We start from the raw sequence: 21,602 nt of genomic DNA, 5'->3' as shown, positions 1-21,602 counted from the left end.
CAGAAGAAAATATCGACTGTTCACAAGAAAGGCTTCTTAAACAATTACTTTTTGAAATTTAGACGATACAATAGAAGTGGAAATGGTACGTTCATTCATCACCAGATGGCTCCCCGGACGTGGCATAGCGCTAGCGTTCGAAGCGGAAGCTGACCGAACCATCAGAATCAGTCTAAGAGGGTCAGATAACATGTGTACGTAACATTGTGACATTGACAGGTGTATGACATTGACACAAGGCTGGAATAAAACATCTGGCGGTGAGGAACGTACGAATTTGGCAAACACCAAGACGAAATAACAATAGTGAAGGGACAAGGAAGGGAACTACCTACGTAAATCCTTAATGGCTGGCAACCAGGTATTAATTGATAGCCAGTGTCCCTGTGGAAATTGTTAGGATTTCTACGTACTTCAACAGCTTCCCGTATAATCCTGGACCTGTAGTGTCTACTGTAGGTAAGAACTCGAGCATCTTGGAACATGACATCATAACCCGACGATAGAGCGTGCTCAGCTATTGCTGATTGGTCTGGTTGGTTGAGACGAATATTACGTTCATGTTCCTTGATACGGGTACCAATGGACCGGCATGTTTGGCCGATGTATACCTTACCGCAACTACAGGGAATTTCGTATCCCCCAGGATGTAAACGTGGGGACAATTTGTCCTTGGTTTTACTCAGACTCTGAGCAATTTTAGTGGCGGTGCCAAACACAATATAAAAACTGTGTTCTATAGAAGAGATAGCGCAAGCCTGGACGGGTGTACATAACACGTTCATAACTACAGTACTCTGTACAACACATCCAGTTGTAACAGGCGGGACCAGAGCGCACGAAAAGCAAAATTCACTGAAGAAATCCTACTTATGGCCGTCGATTGAGCGAAATTTTGTGACAACCAGGGTGTGTATACTGTACAGCTTGGCGGTCGGGAAGAAGAGTTATTCAATAAGCTACTACTGAAAGTTGGAAATGGAACATTATAGAACTCTGGTGATAATATTACCATTCCTACATCACTAGCTTACATTGTCCAGCCGCAGGATAACTTAACTGACGGTGTTCTTCAAAAACGTTCACAATAGTCATGATGCTTGAAATATATGGCTTTGCGAGCGATCAATTTCGACTCCAAAACGTGAAGAGGTTGCAAAAATAAATGGGAAAACTTTGGCGAGAATTCCGGACGAAGAAAGAAAATACATGTCAGTTAACTCGGTCGTAAAGAACGCAGGAGCGGTGCGTGGTATTGTTGCAGGGTTGCACAACTCCCGATCATTTTTCACTTCATTTGTCGTCTTTTTTCTAATGTTTTAGTTTAATAAACCTAACATGAATTCAAAAATATGTTACAATAACCATCTTCGGTGGTTCGCTGTAATAACGTTTCATAACGGACCAACAAACGCTGCTGGCTTCTAATCAATCTCAGGGGGTTTACTTTTCTACGGCAACTCCCAAGTGGACAGCGCTAGGCAATGTAGCTCAGCAGGGACGAGCATCAGGTAGCATGCTCGCCAGTATCGGTCTCAGGGAGTTGCTGGAGACCAGCAAGTCCCCTGCCGAGAAATAGCTCCAAATGTCCCCGTTAGATTGCGCCACTTTGCGGAGATTACTTCATTCCTACTTTCTCTCCTCTCGCAAAAGGTAATTCGTTTCCATTTTTGAAATTTACAAATTTCATTTACGTTGCACCAACGCAGATAAGTTTTTCGGCGACGATGGGATAAGAAAGGGGTAGGAGTTGCAAGGAAGCGACCGTGGCTTTAATTAAGGCACAGCCACAGCATTTGCCTGGTGTAAAAATGGGAAACCGCGGAAAACCCGAATGCAAGCTTACAGCTACGCGACCCTAACCGCACGGCCAACTTGCTGGGTAATTTCTGTTCCACGCCATACCAGACCACCCACAATATTACCAACATCTTGCTTCCATGAAAAACAGGATGTTCAATTTTCAATTCAAGTGAGGCAAAAGTAACTGTGCCAGGCTGAGTGGCTCAGTCGATTGAGGCGCTGGCCTTCTGACCCCGACGTGGCAGTTTCGATCCTGACTCAGTCCAGTGGTATTTGAAGGTGCTCAAATACGTCAGCCTCGTGTCGGTAGATTTACTGGTATGTAAAGAATTCCGGCACCTCGGCGTCTCCGTAAACCGTAAAAAGTCGTTAGTGGGACGTAAAACCAATCACATTATTATTAACAGTAACTGTAGTTACAGTGTATATTTAGCCTCTTATTTCCTGGGTTGCAATTGCCAGATATATTGCAGGAATGTAGTTCATTACTTAACGATAATAGAGTTTTTGTTATTTCTGTAAGCTATAAAAATGTGACACTGAAAATTTTGGTGCAACACCCAGCTTCAGATACCACCAGCCGCTACTGAAAGAACGACAATATAGTTCGTCATCTAGTGGGGTTCCTCGATTCTCTTTCTGCATCTGACCTGGGAGCACATTAAACTACATTAAAAACAAGAGTACCGGTAATGCTTTCGAGGGACCTAAAAGCACCGGAATTGTGAACGGTACTCGCCTAAGAACAAGGACATTACAAAGGAATGTCATTGAGGCTGGTATCCTAACTGGTACTGGAAGGGGTGGATCTGTATTTTTCTTCGTTGCTTTCTCTCGAGTCAAATCTCCTGATTCATTTTTTTTATGAATGTACCAGGTGGTAGGAGACTCAAAATATGGTTTATACTGAGACTTTCCTGTAGGAGGATATGACTTCCACTAACAGAACGCTATTGTATTCCACATCTCCTACTACTCTCACGTCTAGGTAAACAGTTTACTTGCCAAGGAGGCTGTCCTTTTACACGCAAACCGTCATATGCATGATCTACTTTCTCTCAATTCGCGAATCATTGTTTTTCTCTATTTACCAGAAACACCTATGTGACCGATCTGTCGAAGACAGGTACAATAGTTAGTATACAGGGTCTCTCATATAAACTAAGACCGAACGCACGCTGTTTGTACTCTGCGCTACGGCAGCTGCATCAGCGGAACTTAAGTCGCGCGCGGCCGCCCTGCTTTAAGAGTGTATATAATCTTATATGACATCTTACCTTATAAAGATGCTGGAAGTGCCGTCCTTCCTGAGTTATACAGGCATTACATCTGGGAACCACATTCTAGCTGACGCAAGTGAGTTCTGCCACTGTAATGTTTCTGATTTCATTCTCAATGTTTTCTTCCAATTCCTCCAATGTGTGAGAATTTGTTCGATACAGTTTTTCTTTCATTTTACCCGACATGTAAAAATCACACATTTTTAGATCTGGAGAACGAGGGGGAAATAGATCAGCACTGATCACTTTGTCTGCAAACACTTCCGAGATTGTAAGAAGGGAATATTCTGCTGTATGAGTAGGGGTTGAATCTTATCGAAACAACGCACGCGTGTTTTCTTCTTCCGTTAACTGATGGAATAAAGGCCTCAAAATGTCATCTTATCACTTCTCTGCATTTATTGTCGTCTCGAAAAAATAGCCCAGTTATTCGTCTTACACTAACAGCACACCAAACACCAACCTTCCTGTCATAATGAGGAACTTGATAAACACCATTAGCATTTTCTGCACACCAATAGCGAGAGTTATTAAGATGACACCAGGCCTTAAAATAACTTTTACATACGAAAATACGGTGTTGCAATGATAACTGCCACATCATGTCAACAGCTGAGATTCAGACTTTCGACTGATGCTTGCCAGGTCGAATACGGGGAGGCTGCTTACAAGGTCAAGAACTAAGCACGCGCCTCCCGTACTATAGCTTACGTATCGGAGATTAAAAGCGCCTCTTCGACGGTCTTAGTTTATATGAGCGACCCTGCATACATAACAGACAAATGTTTTAATATGTTTTAATGTTTTAATATTTGAAAGATAAGGATAAGGTTGCCATATGTCAAGATTGAAACTTCAGAACTGATGATCATATTACAATTATTGATAGCTGTTCAGATCACAGTAACTCTAAATTAACCATAGATTAAGAAAAGGTAAGAACTAAAACGGGATGTTAATTACGGTTGAAGGCTCTGGCATTGAACGTAAGGTATTTTTCTTTCTAGTTTTCAGAAATTCCATTATCCTCATGCACTCTCATCAAGCTCTCACTTCAGGTAGTGAAATGGAGGATGACAAACTGAGTAAATCGTGTACACGGATGAGAGGGTACAAGATGAGGGCGCGCAGACATAAGGCTAACGCTCGAGAACGTCACCGTATGCATGGATTGAATGCTGCACTGGATCGACTGCGAAGGTATGTATCGATATGTTAAAACAAGAACCTTTCCTAGTTCACCGTACTTCTATTTAATTCGTAGAACTACGGTAGAAGTACTCCAGTGAGGAATAAAAATGAGTAGTGAAGTGTGCAACTTTACCATCACTGTCAGCCTCGTGGTGTGGAGATAGCGTCTGGGTCTCTGGACCCAGGAATCGTACCGGGGGCCTCCAAGAACGACAGCTAATAACGCTAACCGTTCCACTATGAAGGTGGACACTATACAAATATATATGGAATAATTTTGAAATCTGTCCTTTCTTGAAACTTATCGTTCAGCAGTATCAATCAATCAATCAATCAATCAATCAATCAATCAATCAATCAATCAATCAATCAATCAATCAATCAATCAATCAATCAATCAATCAATCAATTAATTAACACTGATCTGAAATTAGGGCAGTCGCCCATGTGGCAGATTCTCAATCAGTTGCCTACCTAGCTTTTCTTAATTAATTTCAAAGAATCTGGAAATTTATCGAACATCACCCTTGGAAATTATTCCAATTCCTAAGTCCTCTTCCTATAAACGAATATTTGCCTCAGTGTGTCCTCTTGAATTCCAACTTCATCTTCATATTGTGTTCTTTACTACTTTTGAAAACACCACTCAAAATTATTCGTGTACTAATATCATTGAACGCCATCTCCCCACTGACAGCTCGGGACATATCACCTGGTCAGTCAGCTCGTCTACCAAGTCTTCCAAACCTAAACTTTGCTACATTTTTTGTAACGCTACTCTTTTATCGGAAATCACCCAGAGCAAATGGAGCTGCTTTTCTTTGGATTTTTTGAGCTCTCGAATCAAGTAATCCTGGTGAAGATCCCATACACTGGAACCATACTCTAATTATTGTCTTACCAGAGACTTACATACGCTCTCTCCGTTACATCCTTGCTACAGCTAGAGCCCTGCGCGGATATACAAAATATTGTCCGCATCCATTCCGCATCCACACTTCCTTCATCCGCGTCCGAATCCGCATCCGCATCCACGAATGGTTATCCGCATCCGCAAATGGTTATCCGCGGATATTGTAAATATTTAGCTACAGTATACTACACCCAATGTATTGAAACGGGTAGATCTGTTAACATAATACAATAGGCCTGATGCCGGGCACCAGACCCCTACCGTCACAGGTTTATTAGGGATATTCTCTTGCGACGACTACCATTCCATTATTTGCAGGCAGTTAGGCTTGGATCAGATTTACGGCTTTATGGTCTCGAGGCTCTTTATTATATCAACATTTTCCCACGCCACTATCAAGGGTCGCCTAACCACAAGCAAAAATGACCGTATACCTGAGTGAAAATCAATAAACTTCGTTATTTATAAATTATCAGCAAAATTACCTGCTCTGTCATACAGTTTTCATCCGCCAAGACACTAACTTCGCGGATATCCGCGGATAAATCTGCGGATATCCTCATCCGTACAGGGCTCTAACTACAGTATAACCCCTAAATACCCTCATAACCATGGGGTACACATTATTTACAATCCCGTTTTTGCGATTACCTGAATGAAGTATTTCCTTATAAGTTATTAACACCTAAATACTTACAATAATTCCCATAAAGAATTTCCACCCTATCAACGCAATAAGTAAAACTGAGAGGGATTTTCCTCTTTGTGAAATTCACAACCTGACTTTTACGCCGTTTATCATCATATCATTGCCGGATGTTTATCTCACAACATTGTAGAAGTCCTTTTGGAGTCGCTCACAAACTTGTGACTTTCTTTTTCTCTATACATTATAGGCCTACAGTATGTCCCTTTAGGTTTCTGAATGGTGAGATTTGTCCTTGTCGGTCCTAATATCACATTATTAACAATAATAACTGAATAACTTAAAAGTAACATTTTAGAACTGGTATCACTAACGTTTCATTACTATTTTGTCGGGCTGAGTGGCTCAAACGGTTAAGGCGCTGGCTTTCTAAGCCCAAGTTGGCAGGTTCGATCCTGCCTCAGTCCAGTGGTATTTGAAGGCGCTCAAATATGTCAGCTCCTTGTCGGTAGATTCACCGGCACATAAAATAACTCCCGCGGGGAAAAAATTCCGGCCTCCGAAAACCGTGAAAGTAGTTAGTGGAACGTAAAGCCAGTAACATTATTGTTGCTGTTATTATTCATGACTATTTTCGATCTATTTTCTCTCATTATAACTCAAGTAATTTCAATGCCAGTACTGTTTCATACTTCATCTCTAAACACTGTGACAGTGAAGCCACTAGCATTAAAAGCCTTGGTCTGCCAAGACGTCTGCTGCATAATCAGATGGCTTGCAGCTATTGGAGTGTCGATTAACTTTCTTGACCGACTCCACTGCCTCTCGTACGGACGGCTCTTCAGTGGGTCTTTAAAACCTGAGTGAGACACGGCAGGGGCAGAGGGTCCACAAACACACACACACACACACACACACACACACACACACACACACACACAACACGGGGCTGGCAGTACACGTCACTATTCTTCTCTTTTCCTTTCCTCGATGGAGTGCGTCTACCGTAGTTGTGTGAATTAAATAGAACTAGTACAGCGACTAGGAGGGGTTCGGCCGTATTACTTAGCTTTCGTGTGAGGCAGAGCGAAGCGAAACCAATTTCAGATTTTAGTCCAGAATTTAAATCCTTGGGCGAACCTGGAATCGAACCCAGGGTCTCCAGTTAAGAAAATATCACGTAAGGGCACCCATTCTTTTCCTTTGAGGACATTGGTATCAATATGTTTATGGAAACATGTTAACATTTATATAAAAAATAGTCAAAAAGATGCTCTAATGAAGATTGTAGTAACGTTTTATAAGCGAACTATTTAACAATTGTGAGTTCAGAAGGTTTACCATAAATAATTTCCGAAAGTTACATCTTGTGGATAAGGTTGAAGAGTTTACTTGAACACAATATTCAAAATAAATTGCGCTATTGCTAGAAAAAAGTATTTCGAACACTCTGAAGGAACCACGATATGTCTGAGTTTCATAGTACACATTTGCAGTTCATAACTAATCTCGTGAATACCATTGCATTTCCATTGGTTCGGATACAGTTCTTTGCTTCTCTCCTTACTTCTTGCCTGTTTTCCTCTTCTTCTATAAACATTTATATATATATAAAATCACATGTACTGACTGACTGACTGACTGACTGACTGATTCATCATCGCCGAGCCAAAACTACTTGGTTCTGCCTCATGTCCCCGCTCAACGACTGCTCCAGAGCCTTTTTTTTTTTTGATTCGGGGGGCCCCCCGAAGCCCCCTCCCCCCGCGTGACCAACGACTCAATCTACATGGCCTCCGACATGCTATTATTTCTAAGAAGAAGAAAGAGATAGCAGGGAAGAGTGGGAAGTGATACAAGGAGTATCTGCCTGTTTCCATGTCAGACACGCTACCAGGCGATATTGTATTAGGTATATGGTGTTGAAGTTTGGTATTGAAGGGTCAGGGAAAAACCACATAGGCTGAAAGAAGAAAGAGCCTACATGTAAAACCTGACATCTTTTGATAGCACATGCAAGGATGTGGGCTGGAAAAAGACCAGAGGTTATGTTAGTTAGGAACAGGTAACATGCACAAGACATATACCAATTCCTCGCCATTCCATCGTCTGGGGATCAGTCCGTCTGGGCACTGCTGTGACTAGCACGGTCCTTGCCGGCTGCGGAGGCATGCGTCGAGTACCACTAGGGCCTGTTGCACGACTCCACCTCCTTGGGGTACCTCGTACCCAGTCTCCGATCCCGGAGAGTGAGGCCAAGCCCGCCGAGGCGAGGGCCTCCTGGAAGGGGGTGGGTCATGGCGCCGGGCCTCCTTCCTCTCTGCCCGCGCCATGGCCCGGTAGACAGGGCAACTGCGATGGGAGGCCGGGTGGCCCCCCGAGCAGTTGGCGCACACCGGCGCGTCTCTAAGTGCTGCGCAGGCCGTGTAGTGGTGATCACCACCACAACGGTTGCACCTCACCTCGAGCCCACAGCTGACCTGACGGTGGCCCCACCTCAGGCAGCGGAAACACTGCAAGAGCTGCTGAGGGGGACGTTTTACTCTCACCTGACTGCCGCTATCCGCTGAGGTCCTCTCCTGATTGGCTCCTCGGTTGACTGCTGTCCTGGGAGCAGTCCTGGGTTGCGGCTTGGCGGTCCTCTCCTGGTGAGCCAGCGACGCCTTCTGCTTCCTGGTGCGGCGTCGTCTTCTTCTTCTTCCCCCCGGGGGTTGCTTCTCGGCGGGGGGCGAGGCCTCGTCCTGGTGGCCCTCCTCCCGGCCTGGTGACCCCGGGGTAGCTGGTGGCTCCGCTGCGTCGCCGTCTTCTTCCTTCTCCTGGCTGGCGGCGGCGGCGGCGTCGGTCGGTCCCGGGGGTTGCTTCTCGGCGGGGGAAGAGGCCTCGTCCTGGTGGCCCTCCTCCCGGCCTGGTGACCCCAGGGTAGCTGATGGCTCCGCTGCGTCGCCGTCTTCTTCCTTCTCCTGGCTGGCGGCGGCGGCGGCGTCGGTCGGTGCTAACGCCTGAGTGCATTCTCTGTCCTGTGGGGCGCACATCGAGGTCTGCAGCTCGACAGACGTGCTGTCAGGCTGGGCCTGGACAGCAGCCTCAGAACGCCAGGGGGCGTCCTCCTCCACTGAAGTCGCACAGTTGCAGCGCCAGGGGGCGTCATGCCCACCTCCGTGATGGCGTCGCTGGTCGCCGGCTGGGTGGCCAGGACTAGGTCGGTATTAACCGCCCTATTCCTTAGCCTCCTCGGCGTCTCCCTGGTCTCCGTCGCGGCCCTGACTGCGCCGGTGTTCATCCCTGGCACGCCGTCCCTCCCTGGTAGACGGATGACCTGGAACAGAGTAGAAAGCTCCTTCTCTGCGTCGCGCATCCGCTCCTGGTCGTGATGCCTGATAATGAGGCCTCCTGGTAGGAAGCTCTCGATGGCCATGGTTGTCGAGATGATCCTGCCTCCTCGGCGAGGGCGCCGCATTCTGTCCAGGACGAGGCCCCGTTCAGAAGTTACAGGGCGCCCCGGCCTGTAGTATACGAGCAGCGCCTCGTACTCCGGATCGGTGTGGCTTTCGGAGAAGAAAAAGCCATCAGGGAGGTCGCACCCGTCCCTGTACGGCTCCGTCTCCACCTCGATATCCGGCTCCCCCTGCTGCGGCTCCGGCTCGGGTGCAGGCGACTCAAAGTTCTCCGCTGCCCAGCAGTAGTCCGACGATCGCCACACGTCCGTCTTCTTCATCCTGGTTCTCAGCTGCCTGGTTAGCACTTGAAAGTACTGAGCGCCTGGCTTGCTCCAGAGCCAACTCGCCCCTCGCTTTTATAGCCGCTTGGCGCGGTGCGTGTAGGGGGAGTTAGCACTGGCGCAACCGTGCCGGGACAAGAGGCTAGAACCGGGAGGTCTCCGTGAAGGGGATGGCCCCACCCATGCTTTATTCTAAATTTAATTACACAGTAGAGTGACTACAATTTAAATACACAAAAATTACAAAGGCAGCAAAGGAAATCAGAGACATGAGTAAAATGCAAATGTATACACAAATAGTTACTGAAACTTGTCCGGAGGCTTCTTTCGACGTGGACTGCGGCGGATCGGGACCCTGATCATCCTGCGCAGCTTCTTTACCGGGTGTAGGCGGTCGTCGTCCGTCGGTTGGGGCAGTGGGCTCCGAGCTCCCCGAGGGAGTGGAGAGCTGGAGACAGGCGTCGTAGTCACCACTACTGTTGAGCTGCTGCTCCTTGGCCTTTTCCCCGGCGTGTGCCGCGCCCTCTCCCTCTGGTAGCTGAGGGGCGGCTTTCTGTGATTTCGTCTCCGGTGGCCTGATCCACTTGGATAGCCGAGTTCCAGCCCCGTGATAGGGCAATATACAGAAGATTCGCCCTGTTGAATGCGTACTTCTCCTGGGCTGCGTCCAGAGAGTACCATGCTGAGAGGAACCACAAAGTTGTCGCCACGTCGTGGTGGTCTCTGCCCGCTGGGAGGGAGTGCAACATGCCCTCGAGTGTGGTGGGGATCTGATATACGCTCTGGTCGGACGGCGTTTCCAAGCCCTTGCTGTAGGTGGCAAGACGGAGGGCTCGAAAAGGCAAAGGCTGTTCGGGATCTTCCAGGTCCCCTCCAGTATCGTCGAGCTCCTGTTCGGCTTCTAAAAAATGGTCCGTGAGGGTGCGCATGTTCTGGACGAGTTGATTAACCACCAGTGTTAAGTCTTGGAGAGTAGGTGGACGTGGCTGCTCGGCTGGTTGTTGAAGTGGAGGCTGCTGAGGTTGCTGCTGAGGTGCTTCCGGTTGCTGTGCTAGTGGAGCCTGGTTACGATCGGCTGACATGGTGCGTCGTACAATTATAGGCGTGACGGTCGGTGGCACAGAAGCCTGACTCCGTGTAGTAGGAGGCTTGGCACGTTGAATTCGGCGTACTACTTGGTAGGATAATGTCGCCTGTCTGGAGTGGCGGCCGTTGGACATCCTCCGATGATCCGGCGGGGTGCGGTGTGGGCGTGGCCATTCCACTGTCCACCAACTAACCCGCCTAACGGAGGAAATCACCAAAAACTTTAATCATCGTCGACACACCGGAGTCTGTTTTCTAGATATTTCCCGTGCGTTTGATAAAGTTTGGCACGATGGACTCATCTACAAATTAAGGACATTAGGTTCCCCCCCCCTACGTTCTACGATTACTGACGAGCTACCTAGCTGACCGAAAATTTCAGGTCCAGGTCGGCGCTGCGCTGTCGAGCCCCCGCCCCATTGAGGCGGGAGTTCCGCAGGGCAGCGTGATCTCACCAGTGATTTTCAACCTTTTTATGACTGACATGCCCAAACCTACGCACGGGAAATTATACCTGTATGCTGACGGCACAGCAATCTCCTCTGTCTCGTGACAGACATCTAAAGTTAAAGATTATCTTCAAGACGCGCTCTCCACTCTAGAGCCCTGGCTCGAAAAGTGGAGAATCAAAATTAATGTAGACAAAAGCAGTGCTACACTCTTCACCAAACGCCGTCCCGACCCCCCACAGCCCCTGATGTTTTTTGGCGAAGTCATCAGGTGGACTAACAAAACCAAATACCTAGGTGTCACCCTAGACAGAGGACTTACTTTCGCAAACCACATTAAATCTATTGTAGCGCAAGCCAAAGAGCGCCTTTTTCAAATTATTCCTATGATAAAAGCCGATAATGGGCTTACACTAGAAAACCGGCTCCTGTTATATAAGTCGATGGTTAGGCCCATCTTAGAGTGTGCCAGCCCTATTTGGGGGGGGGGGGCGCAGCCAAGACACACCTGGAAGCAGTGCAGCGTGCCCTGCGCTCCTTATCAGGTGCCCAGTGGTTTGAGAGGAATATTGATCTGCATGATCGGTACCAACTAACCACCATCCACAGTAGGATCCATCATGCAGCCACCAAATTCTACAATAAACTCCATCTGAGCACCAACCCCCTCATCTCCAGTCTGGGAAATTATGACACCAAGGGACTGCGCTACCGCAGACCCAAGGACATCCTAAGCAGACCAACCTAGGGTCTTCGTTAACTCAGTCCCTCGGACCACACAATTGATGTAATCTAACACCATCCCACCCCTTTTTGGGGTACAGGTCACATCCTGACCAATTTGATCCCACACACAAACAGTCCACAAACTAACACAACAATGCAGTCATTAGTTAAAATTCATTAAGAAATAGCACTCAAGGCCTTTATAGGTCGATGGGCTAGAATCACTCATCGGTCCCCCGGGACTAATGAGAATGTGGCCACTAAGGGAGGATTTTTGGATATTCCGGCGCTGTTTTCAGAAAATCCCATTAAGGGGGGGGGTTGAAAAAAGGTGAAAAACGGGCTGAATACCTTTTATGATGATACTTATGTCTCAAAAACTGAAGATGTTACAGATATGAAAATTGGTATTTGGAATCCCCTTATAAATAAAGCAACACGCATTTTTGGAGGGAATCAACTTGCGGGGTGAAAAAGAAGTTGAATTCTTTATGAGGATGCATTTATCTAAAAAATTGAAGGTGTTACAGCCGTGATGATTGGTATTTGGAAGCTCCTTTAGAAACAAAGAAACACGTATTTTTTTGTTTTCGGAAAATTCAGTTAAGGGGAGAGGGTGAAAGGAATTGAAAAAATTGAATTTTTTATGGGGATAGACATATCTCAAAACCTGAACGTTGCATACGTGAAAATTGGAGTTTGGAATCGTCTTTCAAAGTAATGAAACACACAATATTATTTTGTTTTCGGAAAATCCATTTAACGAGGCAGTGATTAAATTGAAAATTAGATGAATTCATTATAATATACTTATATCTCAAAAACTAAAGATGTTAAAGACGTGAAAATTGGTATTTGGAATCTCCTATAAAATAAAGAAACAAATCTTTTGTTTTCATTAAATCCACTTTAGGGGAACTGAAAAAGTGGGAGAATTATTAATATGAGTATATCTTACAGTATATCTCAAAATCTTAACATGTTACAAACGTGAAAATTGGTATTTTTACTATTTGAAAAGTACAGAGAAATGTTTTATGTTTTCGCAAAAAACGCCTAAGTGGGGGGTAAAAAGGACTGAAAAGCGGTAGATTTCTTCTTATTACTATACTGATATCTCAAAAACTGAAGATGTTACGGGCGCGAAAATTGGTTACAGCTTTAAAAATAAAGAACACATATTCTTTTGTTTTCGGAGAATCGACTTAAGGGGAGCGGGCAGTGAAAATAAGTAAATGAGTTAAATTCTGTTCACGAGGTTACTTCTATCTCAACAACTGAAGATGTTACAGACGTGAAAGTTGGTATTTTGTATCACCTTTAAAAATAAAGAGCTGGCAGCCCTGAAAATGGTTTTACGTGGTTTCTTATTTTCACACCAGGCAAATGCTGCAGCTGTTCCTTCTGTTAAGGCCACGGCCACTTCCTTCCCACTCCCAGACCTTTCATAACCCATCGTCGCCATAAGACCTATCTGTGTCGGTGCGACGTAAGGCAAGTTGTAAAAAAACACGTATTTTCTGTTTTTGGAAAAATCCACTTAAGGGGCTGAAAAGAATTGAAAAAGCGGGTGAATATTTTTAAATGAGTAACAGTATATCTACAGTATATGTCAGAAACTTAACATGTTACAGACAAGAATGTTAGTATTTGGAAAATCCTTTAGAAATACAGGAACATGTACTTTTTTTTCGGATAAGGTGCTCAACGGGGTTAAAAGAAGTGGTAAAAAGGTATGAATTATTTTGTTTGAGGGTACTTATATCTCAAAAATGGAAGATATTACAAACATGAAAATTGGTATTTGGAATCTCCTTAATAATAAAGAAACCTGTATTTTTGTTTTTGGAAAATCTATTTAGGTAAAAATAAAGAAAAATATATTTTTTGTTTACGACTCTAGAGAAGACTGTTTCTCTTTCTATGTTGCATGGTCATCTTAGCCCCGAAAGGCAATACCACAAACGTGGTTTACAAAGAGTTTCTGGGGTAAATGAAACTCAATTTTTAGGTGAGTTTTTATACTTTAGGGATTTTGAGATAATGTCTTAGTACAGTACCGAGGAGCGATTACTATTATCAACTTACGAAATCCACGCGAGCGAAACCGCGGGTAACTGCTAGTTCAGTAATATGGACCCCAATTTAAGACGTTCGATCGCCTCGAATTTACAATGGTATATACTCATTTTAAAAGTGGAACGTTTGGATATCTCCAAGAGAAAATAAATTTAGCAGTGCGCACGAATTGACTGGGATTCTTGGTGTAGAACACTTCGTTGCTGAGCGCACATTGTGTATATCGGAGGTGCTTACGCGGGCGCACAGCACTGTGAGCGGGCGGGCAGGCAGATGATCAGCGTATGCTATTCAGACACAGTGACGTTGTGGTTACGTCACAGACCGTGAAGGATGAGCACTGCGGCGATACCAGAGTTTAAAATGGAGGCAGAAAGTAATGAAAGAGGGCAGAAATCCACATAATTTTCAATTTACGTTGTAAGAAGTAAGTTGTTTATGTTCATTGCAATTTGTGTATTTTGGCCGGATACAATAAAGAGTTCGATCAACAACGTCAAATATTTTTGTACTGTACGTAGTAAATTACAGTTTTCAATATTATAGTTTAAGAGGTGTGGCTATTTCTAGCCGAGTGCAGCCCTTGTAAGGCAGACCCTCCGACGAGGGTGGGCGTCATCTGACATGTGTAGGTAACTGCGTGTTATTGTGTGGTGTGTGAGTTGCAGGGATGTTGGGGACGGCACAAACACCCAGCCCCCGGGCCATTGGAATTAAGCAATGAAGATTAAAATCCGCGATTCGGCCGGGAATCGAACCCGGGACCCTCTGAACCGAAGTCCAGTTCGCTGACCATTCAGCCAACGAGTCGGACAGTTTAGGAGGTGCTTTAGAAACATGTATAATAAGCTGTGACTTGTGGTTGTTTGGGTTTAAACTATCGTATAAACCGGGAATAACATCAGTTAGGTTGTTTATTTGAAGGCGTATCTCTTTGATAGATGCCTTTACATTGTTGTTGTTGTTGTTGTTGTTGTTGTTGTTGTTGTTGTTGTTGTTGTTGTTGTTGTTGTTGTTGTTGTTGTACTTTAATCTTGGATAGTAAATATCTATGTCGACACTCGTGATGAAACTCTCTCGCCTTTTAGAGACTAGCTATTATGATCGAACGCCTGATTTTAAATACTAATTTCATAAATGCAGTGAACAGGGAAAGTCACATTACGCTACAACGCTGTGCAAAATCAAGCATTAAAGTTGTTGAATTATGTAAATATATTACGTTTTGCTGAATTAATAGCAGAAATTTTACTTTTTCAATGGAAATACTGTCATTCCCATCCAAGGAATTGTAAATAGTAGCTTGTACGCCTAAACCCTGTATCTTTGTAAATTGTAATACAAAAATTATAACGTGTCAGTTTTCTTCTAATGTATAAATATAAGAAAATGAAACTGACTGGTTATATCAAGCGCAGTATAAATTAAACCGGAATACGTTGAAAAGGTCGGTTTTCTTGCGATTATAGATGGGTTTTTTTAAAATACTGTACCCGAATCAACATTTCACTGAGTACTGGAGGAGAGCTTCGTAGTCACAATCGAACGTCACTGCTCCACTTCCCTGCCAAGTGTGTTCGCTCTCTCGCTCCACCATGACGTATGCATGCTATACACGTACCGTAAGCTACGTCAGGCCAACCCGGCCGCACTGGGCTAGCCTCAACGGGCGCCCAGCTGAGCACCTCTGGTGTACGCCAACACCATTCCATTCCCAAGAGGAACCTTGTAAAGTATTCCGTATTCCTTACGAGGTAATCCACATAAGTTACATCCACTCGGTACGTAGGACTTTGTCTTATCTCACTCTTGAAGAGTTTAAGTTGGGGTATATGTATGGTTAAACCGTGCGAGCTGCATAGCGTAGTTAGTTAGACACAACGTAGCAAGATCGAATTCAAGCACACCGGATGGGCATTTACGAGTATTTTAATGGAAGAAGCCGGCCCCGCAGTGTAGGTGCAGCGAGCCTGCCTCTTAACCGGAGACCTCAGGTTCGATTCCCGGCAAGGTCAGGGACTTTTACCTGGCCTGGATCTGAGGGCTGGATCGAGGTCCGCTCAGCCTACGTGATTACAGTTGAGGAGCTTTCTGACGGTGAGATGGCAGCCCCGATCTAGGAAACCAAGAACGACGGCCGAGAGGATTCGTAGTGCTGACCACATGACACCTCATAATCTGCAGGCCTTCGAGCTGAGCAGTGGTAGCATGGTAGGCCATAGCCCTGTTGGGCTGTTGTGCCATGGGGTTTGATTTGGTTTTTAATTGAGAGAAACCTGTAGCAACTGATTTATTGACACGTTAAAGGTCCACTTTTGAGGACAAAATTCTGGTACTCTGACGTCCTCTGAAATGGACCTGACTGAAGGGACATTAGACATAAGCATTATTATATGTAGTAAATATAGCACATAATAATTATTTATTGAGCTAATGTGAAGTTCATGGACATTATTAATTGAGTAGGGCAGTTGTAAATCTTATCGTCTGAGTACTTAGATATATTGGTTTTAGCTTTTGATTTGTTATTGATTGTCCCTTACATTCTACCCACAGATGTCTCCCAGTTCAACAAGGTCGAAGCAGTACACAGCAGAAACTCTCCAAAATCGAAACCTTACGCCTCGCTCGGAACTACATAATAGCCCTGAAGCAGATGCTAGTTGAAGGAGAAAACATGGAAGAACAGAGGCTAGTTCATATCTTAGCTCAGGGCCTTAGCCAGGCCACTGCAAATTTGTTAGCTGGATCTTTAGGTCTGGGACTCAGCATGATGTCAGCCTACAACCGCTATCACGTAAGTGCAGTTTAAAGCAGTCACAACTATGTTGATAAGATGAAAAGTAGCACTTATTCTCCTGATGAGTGATGTATGTGACCGGAATACCAAATAGGACTGACGTGTCGTGGGTAGGAAAAAATGGAAATGGCAAAGCCCATTACGGTCTGCAAGAGTAGAAAAGGGAATTTTTCAAACTTTAGAACATATCTGCGTAAAGACTATTAAGAACACAAATCAATACTGTATACACACGTACGTTTCTTCTTTTTCTTCTACTTCTTCTTGAATTCTCTAATACCTTCAAGCTATCTATTTCCTCCACTCAGATATACTCTCGCACAATCTCTCCATTTCTACCACTGTTTTCGCATATTTCTGTCCTGTTCTCTCAATCCTGTCATCCCGTGAAATGCGAGATCTTCCTCGTCCAGCTCTTCTTTCTACTCACATTTCAAAGACCTGCTTCGCTTTTCTTTCCTCTTCCATGCTCCTAACATGCACATACTTCTTCTGACGTTCCTCGACCATCACACTCATCGCTTTCGCTTGTCCAGTCTCTTCCCGCAAACCTAAATTTCGGACTCTATTTCTCCTTGTTTCTCCTATTTATCGCCGTAAAGACTTCATTTCAATTGCAGTAATCTTATTCAAATGTTTGTCTTGTACTTTCTGTACCACACAGTACAGCGTGATTTTGCTGTAGATCTGCATTTTAGTCTTGACGTTTATGCGTGTCTTCCCTATTGTAGTATTGTTCACCACTGAATTAGTTCTATATATCATCTCTCATTCTTTTTCAGTCACTACTTAGTATAGTACCTTCCTAGATTTTATAGACTTTCTACTTTCTAGTCTTCTATCATAGACTACATTAAGCTGTTCTTCCCTGTCTGTCCTGTTTTGGAACCCAAATTACTTTGATTCACGTACTTTATATGAGAAAATATCCGTTGAGTAGATTTACTGTGATACCAGAATCACATGCTAATATTTTCTGATGTAGAACAAGCAATGTTGACACATTTATACACGGAACTTTAACTTTATTCGTAATACTCCTGATGTTGTCTAGGTTAACAGTCTTTATGTAGGGAAGGCTATTTCAAATTATTTCCATAGTGTATAAGGTAATTTCGGAGAAGAAGACATTCTTTTAGTACCTTTCTTTAGAATTTGTTTTACGTCGCACCGACACAGATAGGTCTTATGGCGACGAATGGATGGGAAAGGGCTAGGATTGGAAAGGAATCGGCCATGGCCTTAATTAAGATAAAGCTGCAGCATTTGTCTAGTGTAAAAATGGGAAACCACGGAACACCATCTTCAGGGATGCCGACAGTAGGGTTTGAACTCACTATCTCCCGGATGCACCTGCGCGCCTCTAACCGCACGGCCAACTCACCCGGTCTTTAAGTACCGGTAGGAAATAAATGTTAATATAGATGCGGAGTAAACTGTTTCATTCTAATTTCTTGTTATCAGTTCAGAATATCTCTCAGGCCGAATATAGGTATCGGTATCAGTAATCTTCAATTTCAAAACGTCCACTGAGACACATTTCAATTAAGAGATACAACTTTATAAAACAAAGCGGGGTCACGCTCTCTTGAAAAATAAAGTGAGATTTTTTGGATCCATTTCAAGAATTGAACGCAATTGCCTTATACCTGGTGATTAATAAATTGTATTTTGCGAATGTATTCAGTCCAGGTGCTCATTGTAAAATAAGAAAGAAGATACAATGGAAGACTTAAGTTTAGTCAACGGTGTATTAACACTGCATTCTTACAGAGCCCCGCTGATTTCCTAGAAAATGTCTACTTGGAAATAGAAACTGATGACAGTGAAGATGAGTATAAGCAATCTTGCTAGAAATTTACATGAATAAGTAAGGATATATTGACATTTCTTTTTTCTCAGTATATATATTCCGTAAGTAAGTTGATGACAACCGAGAAGATGATATATATTTTGATCTATTAAGTCCAACTTTTGAAGGAAATACCCACACTTAGGTACAGCATAATCGAGGCAGAAGGTCCATTTCAGTTTCATAATGGTCAAGTTTCAAAACTGGATGGCACCTATGAAAAATTAGTCCAACTTCAGCCAGAAGTCTGCCTCTGAAATCTGCTTCTTATCACTCTCATTTCAAATTATGTTCAGTCATTGGTTGATATTATCTTTATTTACTACAATACCTATATCCTGTTGAATAAATTGAATTGCCTTAACAGCTGCGTAATTCACATTAGTTCTATTACAAATTATTGCAGTCCATCTTCTCGTCCATTGCAACATTTCACACTCAGTTGTCCAATGTATTGTTGTTCCCCTAAAAGATCTATATGTAGGTTTTCCATGACCAGTTAAATTCTACAGTATCTGTAGTTGATTATTAAATGTTCCTAGAGAAATTCGCTGCAAACTTTTTCAGCAAGTATTCATCTGATAAACTGTATTGCCGATCTCTCTGTAGCCTATTACCATACAGAGGGCATCCCTGCATTTAAATGAGAAGAAAGAAACGAGTAGGCATATTATGTTCTTTCTTAGACGAACTAGCGTTGGTCAGTGTAACGATTACCTTTCGGGTTGGTAGGCATGTGGCTGCGAATCACGTCATTGGTTATCCTTGAATTGGTCATATTCTGTGTAGTTCCCTGAGGAATATGGATCCTACCTACCCAATTTTAAGTCCAATTAATTCCAAATGGAATACTTGGATAAATAACATACAACATGTATACCCTGCGAATTCGCGAGACTGTAGATTCACAAGCTACAAGCCTCTAAATGAAATAATAATTTATTCTCATGTGTCAAATCTAGAAGAGCGTAATGAGTTGACAGGCTTCTCCTTAGAGAAGCCTTACCATATTACATTACATATTATAGCAATAATGGCAGGTACTGTAAGCTACATATGTGTCTGAATATGTCTTCGACCCTTCCTTTTTGTCGTACATTGGTGATTTTGCTGGGTGAAATAGTTGCCTAGTAAACAACTTAAACATAACTAATTTGTGAACCGACTTCACAAAAGGAGACATGAAGTATACCTTATAAACCTCGTACACCCCTTATTTGGGCGTAATACGAGCAGTGGGGGATGGCGAATTGTCACTAGCTTCTCCTTAAGACGGTCGTGGTTCGAATCCAGAACAGTTTAATTCAGGTTTTAGAAACGGAAAAACGTGTCCCAGTAATTCAAATTCTACTAAAAACTGCAGGTCCTATGGCTTGTGGCCGAAGGTTTGTAGTTACGTAAAAATACGAATTTGAAAAATTCACCTCATTTGGTATCACTGTTAAGTACATATTCCCAGTCAGTTCTGGTGTAAATACTTTATTGCTAATCTGAAGCATTATTACAGGCCTATGTAGCAATTTATCTGAATTTATTATTTACAACAATGTTAATAAACAAGTTACTTATACTTTCTTCCAGAATCCAATGCAAGTTTCAAACTGGACGTTTCCTGATACCAGAAACAAGCTGCTACCTCAGGACAGTGGGACGTACAATTCAGAGCCTACTAGTTCCATGTACCAAGGCTATCAGTTCTGGGAGGACAACGACAGCTCGTCAGCCAGCATCGTAACGTCTTCAACACAAGACATAGGGCCCTGTCACGACCACATCAGCACGTTTCACCACATTGGGAGCTGGGGGCTCTAAAATCAAATAGCGCAACTTTAATGACTAGTTTTAATGAGAGCATAGAGTCTGCTATACACTCATATAATCAGAGCTGGTACTAAATCTTTTGATGAGTGAGAGTGTGAGAGCTCCTGGAAATACAAATTAACGAACGTAAACAGATATCAGTGTTCAAACTTTATTTATTCCTTTCCAATGTGCCATATTTAATATTTTAATATTGCACGAGCAGGAAATTTCAGAACTGTCTACACAAGGACAAGAGCTACGTAACCGAGGCGGTAAGGGTGTCCTTAGTTCGCTCGGAAGTACGTGGGTTCGATTCCCTAACAGTAAGTCCAAAAATGTAGAAAAACGACAATTCGGGAAATGTTGGATTAGAATCCCGCCGTTGGCAGCCCCAAAGATGGGTTTCCGTGCTTTCCCATTTTCACACCAGGCAAATGCTGGGGCTGCAGCTTACTTTAATTAAGGCTATGACCACTTCCTTCCCATTCCTTTCGTCGCCGAATACTCGATGTGTTAGAGCGACGTTAAACCACTAGCAAGAAGGAAAACAACCCAAGATTTCCACTTCTGGAGTGGCACATGGCCCTGAGGTTCACTCAGCCTATACCAAACTTGAGTACCAGGTTAATTCCTGGGGGCAAATGTGGCCGGGCATAGAGCTAACCACTCTATCCCACTAAGTGCCGAGGTTACGAATAGTGGAAGCTTTACATTCCACTCCTCCAAGGGCTTTCATGGCTCTTAAGGAGGTGGCTTTGCTCTGCCTTGCTTTGCTTTGCTTTGATTTGATACACAATGATACTCCGTAGTGCTGAAGTTTCACTTTAAGTAGCCTGTACACACTGGTAGTATGAGTGGGACAAGGAGTATTTTGAGGGAAAATAAAATTGACCTTTCCTTCCAGTAAATGGTCGAAGAAAATTTTATGTACAAACTGTTTACTGTCATAGAACTCATCAGTGTAAACAAACAAAAGAGAGAATATGAAAAATAAAGATATCAGTTGAAGCTTCCAAACACACGTTAGTTCAGGCCTTTGAAGGGAAACTCTAAATTGTTGGTGTAACATAATAATCGATATAAATCTACTCAGTTAAAGTTGAGCATTTAGAATGTTTTGAACTTCCTATTTTCTTCACTAAAAAATCTGATCATAGCGCTGTTATCAGCTCTTTTAAATGTATATTGGAGGTATAAAGTCCGGTGAAGTTAAAATTCTGTTCTCTTCACGAGATGGATGATGACCCCTGGTTTAA

The 21,602-nt window shown here is 43.6% G+C and overlaps 1 protein-coding gene across 1 annotated transcript in view; it reads left to right on the top strand.

The window, feature by feature from the left end:
• LOC136863100 (neurogenic differentiation factor 4) overlaps positions 1–20,465 on the top strand; it is a 37,567-nt gene extending 17,102 nt beyond the window's left edge. Inside the window, exons 2-4 of the mRNA XM_067139435.2 lie at positions 4,091–4,283; positions 16,448–16,688; positions 20,125–20,465. Of these exons, the coding sequence (XP_066995536.2) occupies positions 4,114–4,283; positions 16,448–16,688; positions 20,125–20,355 (642 nt within the window). The 5' untranslated portion in view covers positions 4,091–4,113 and the 3' untranslated portion in view covers positions 20,356–20,465. The remainder of the gene's footprint in view (positions 1–4,090; positions 4,284–16,447; positions 16,689–20,124) is intronic.
• Positions 20,466–21,602: the final 1,137 nt, after the last annotated feature.

The sequence above is a fragment of the Anabrus simplex genome, chromosome 2 (genome assembly GCF_040414725.1).
Source record: "Anabrus simplex isolate iqAnaSimp1 chromosome 2, ASM4041472v1, whole genome shotgun sequence".
Classification (NCBI taxonomy): domain Eukaryota; kingdom Metazoa; phylum Arthropoda; class Insecta; order Orthoptera; family Tettigoniidae; genus Anabrus; species Anabrus simplex.
The sequence above is the reverse complement of the archived record's forward strand: the minus strand, read 5'-3'. Positions and strand labels throughout refer to the sequence as shown.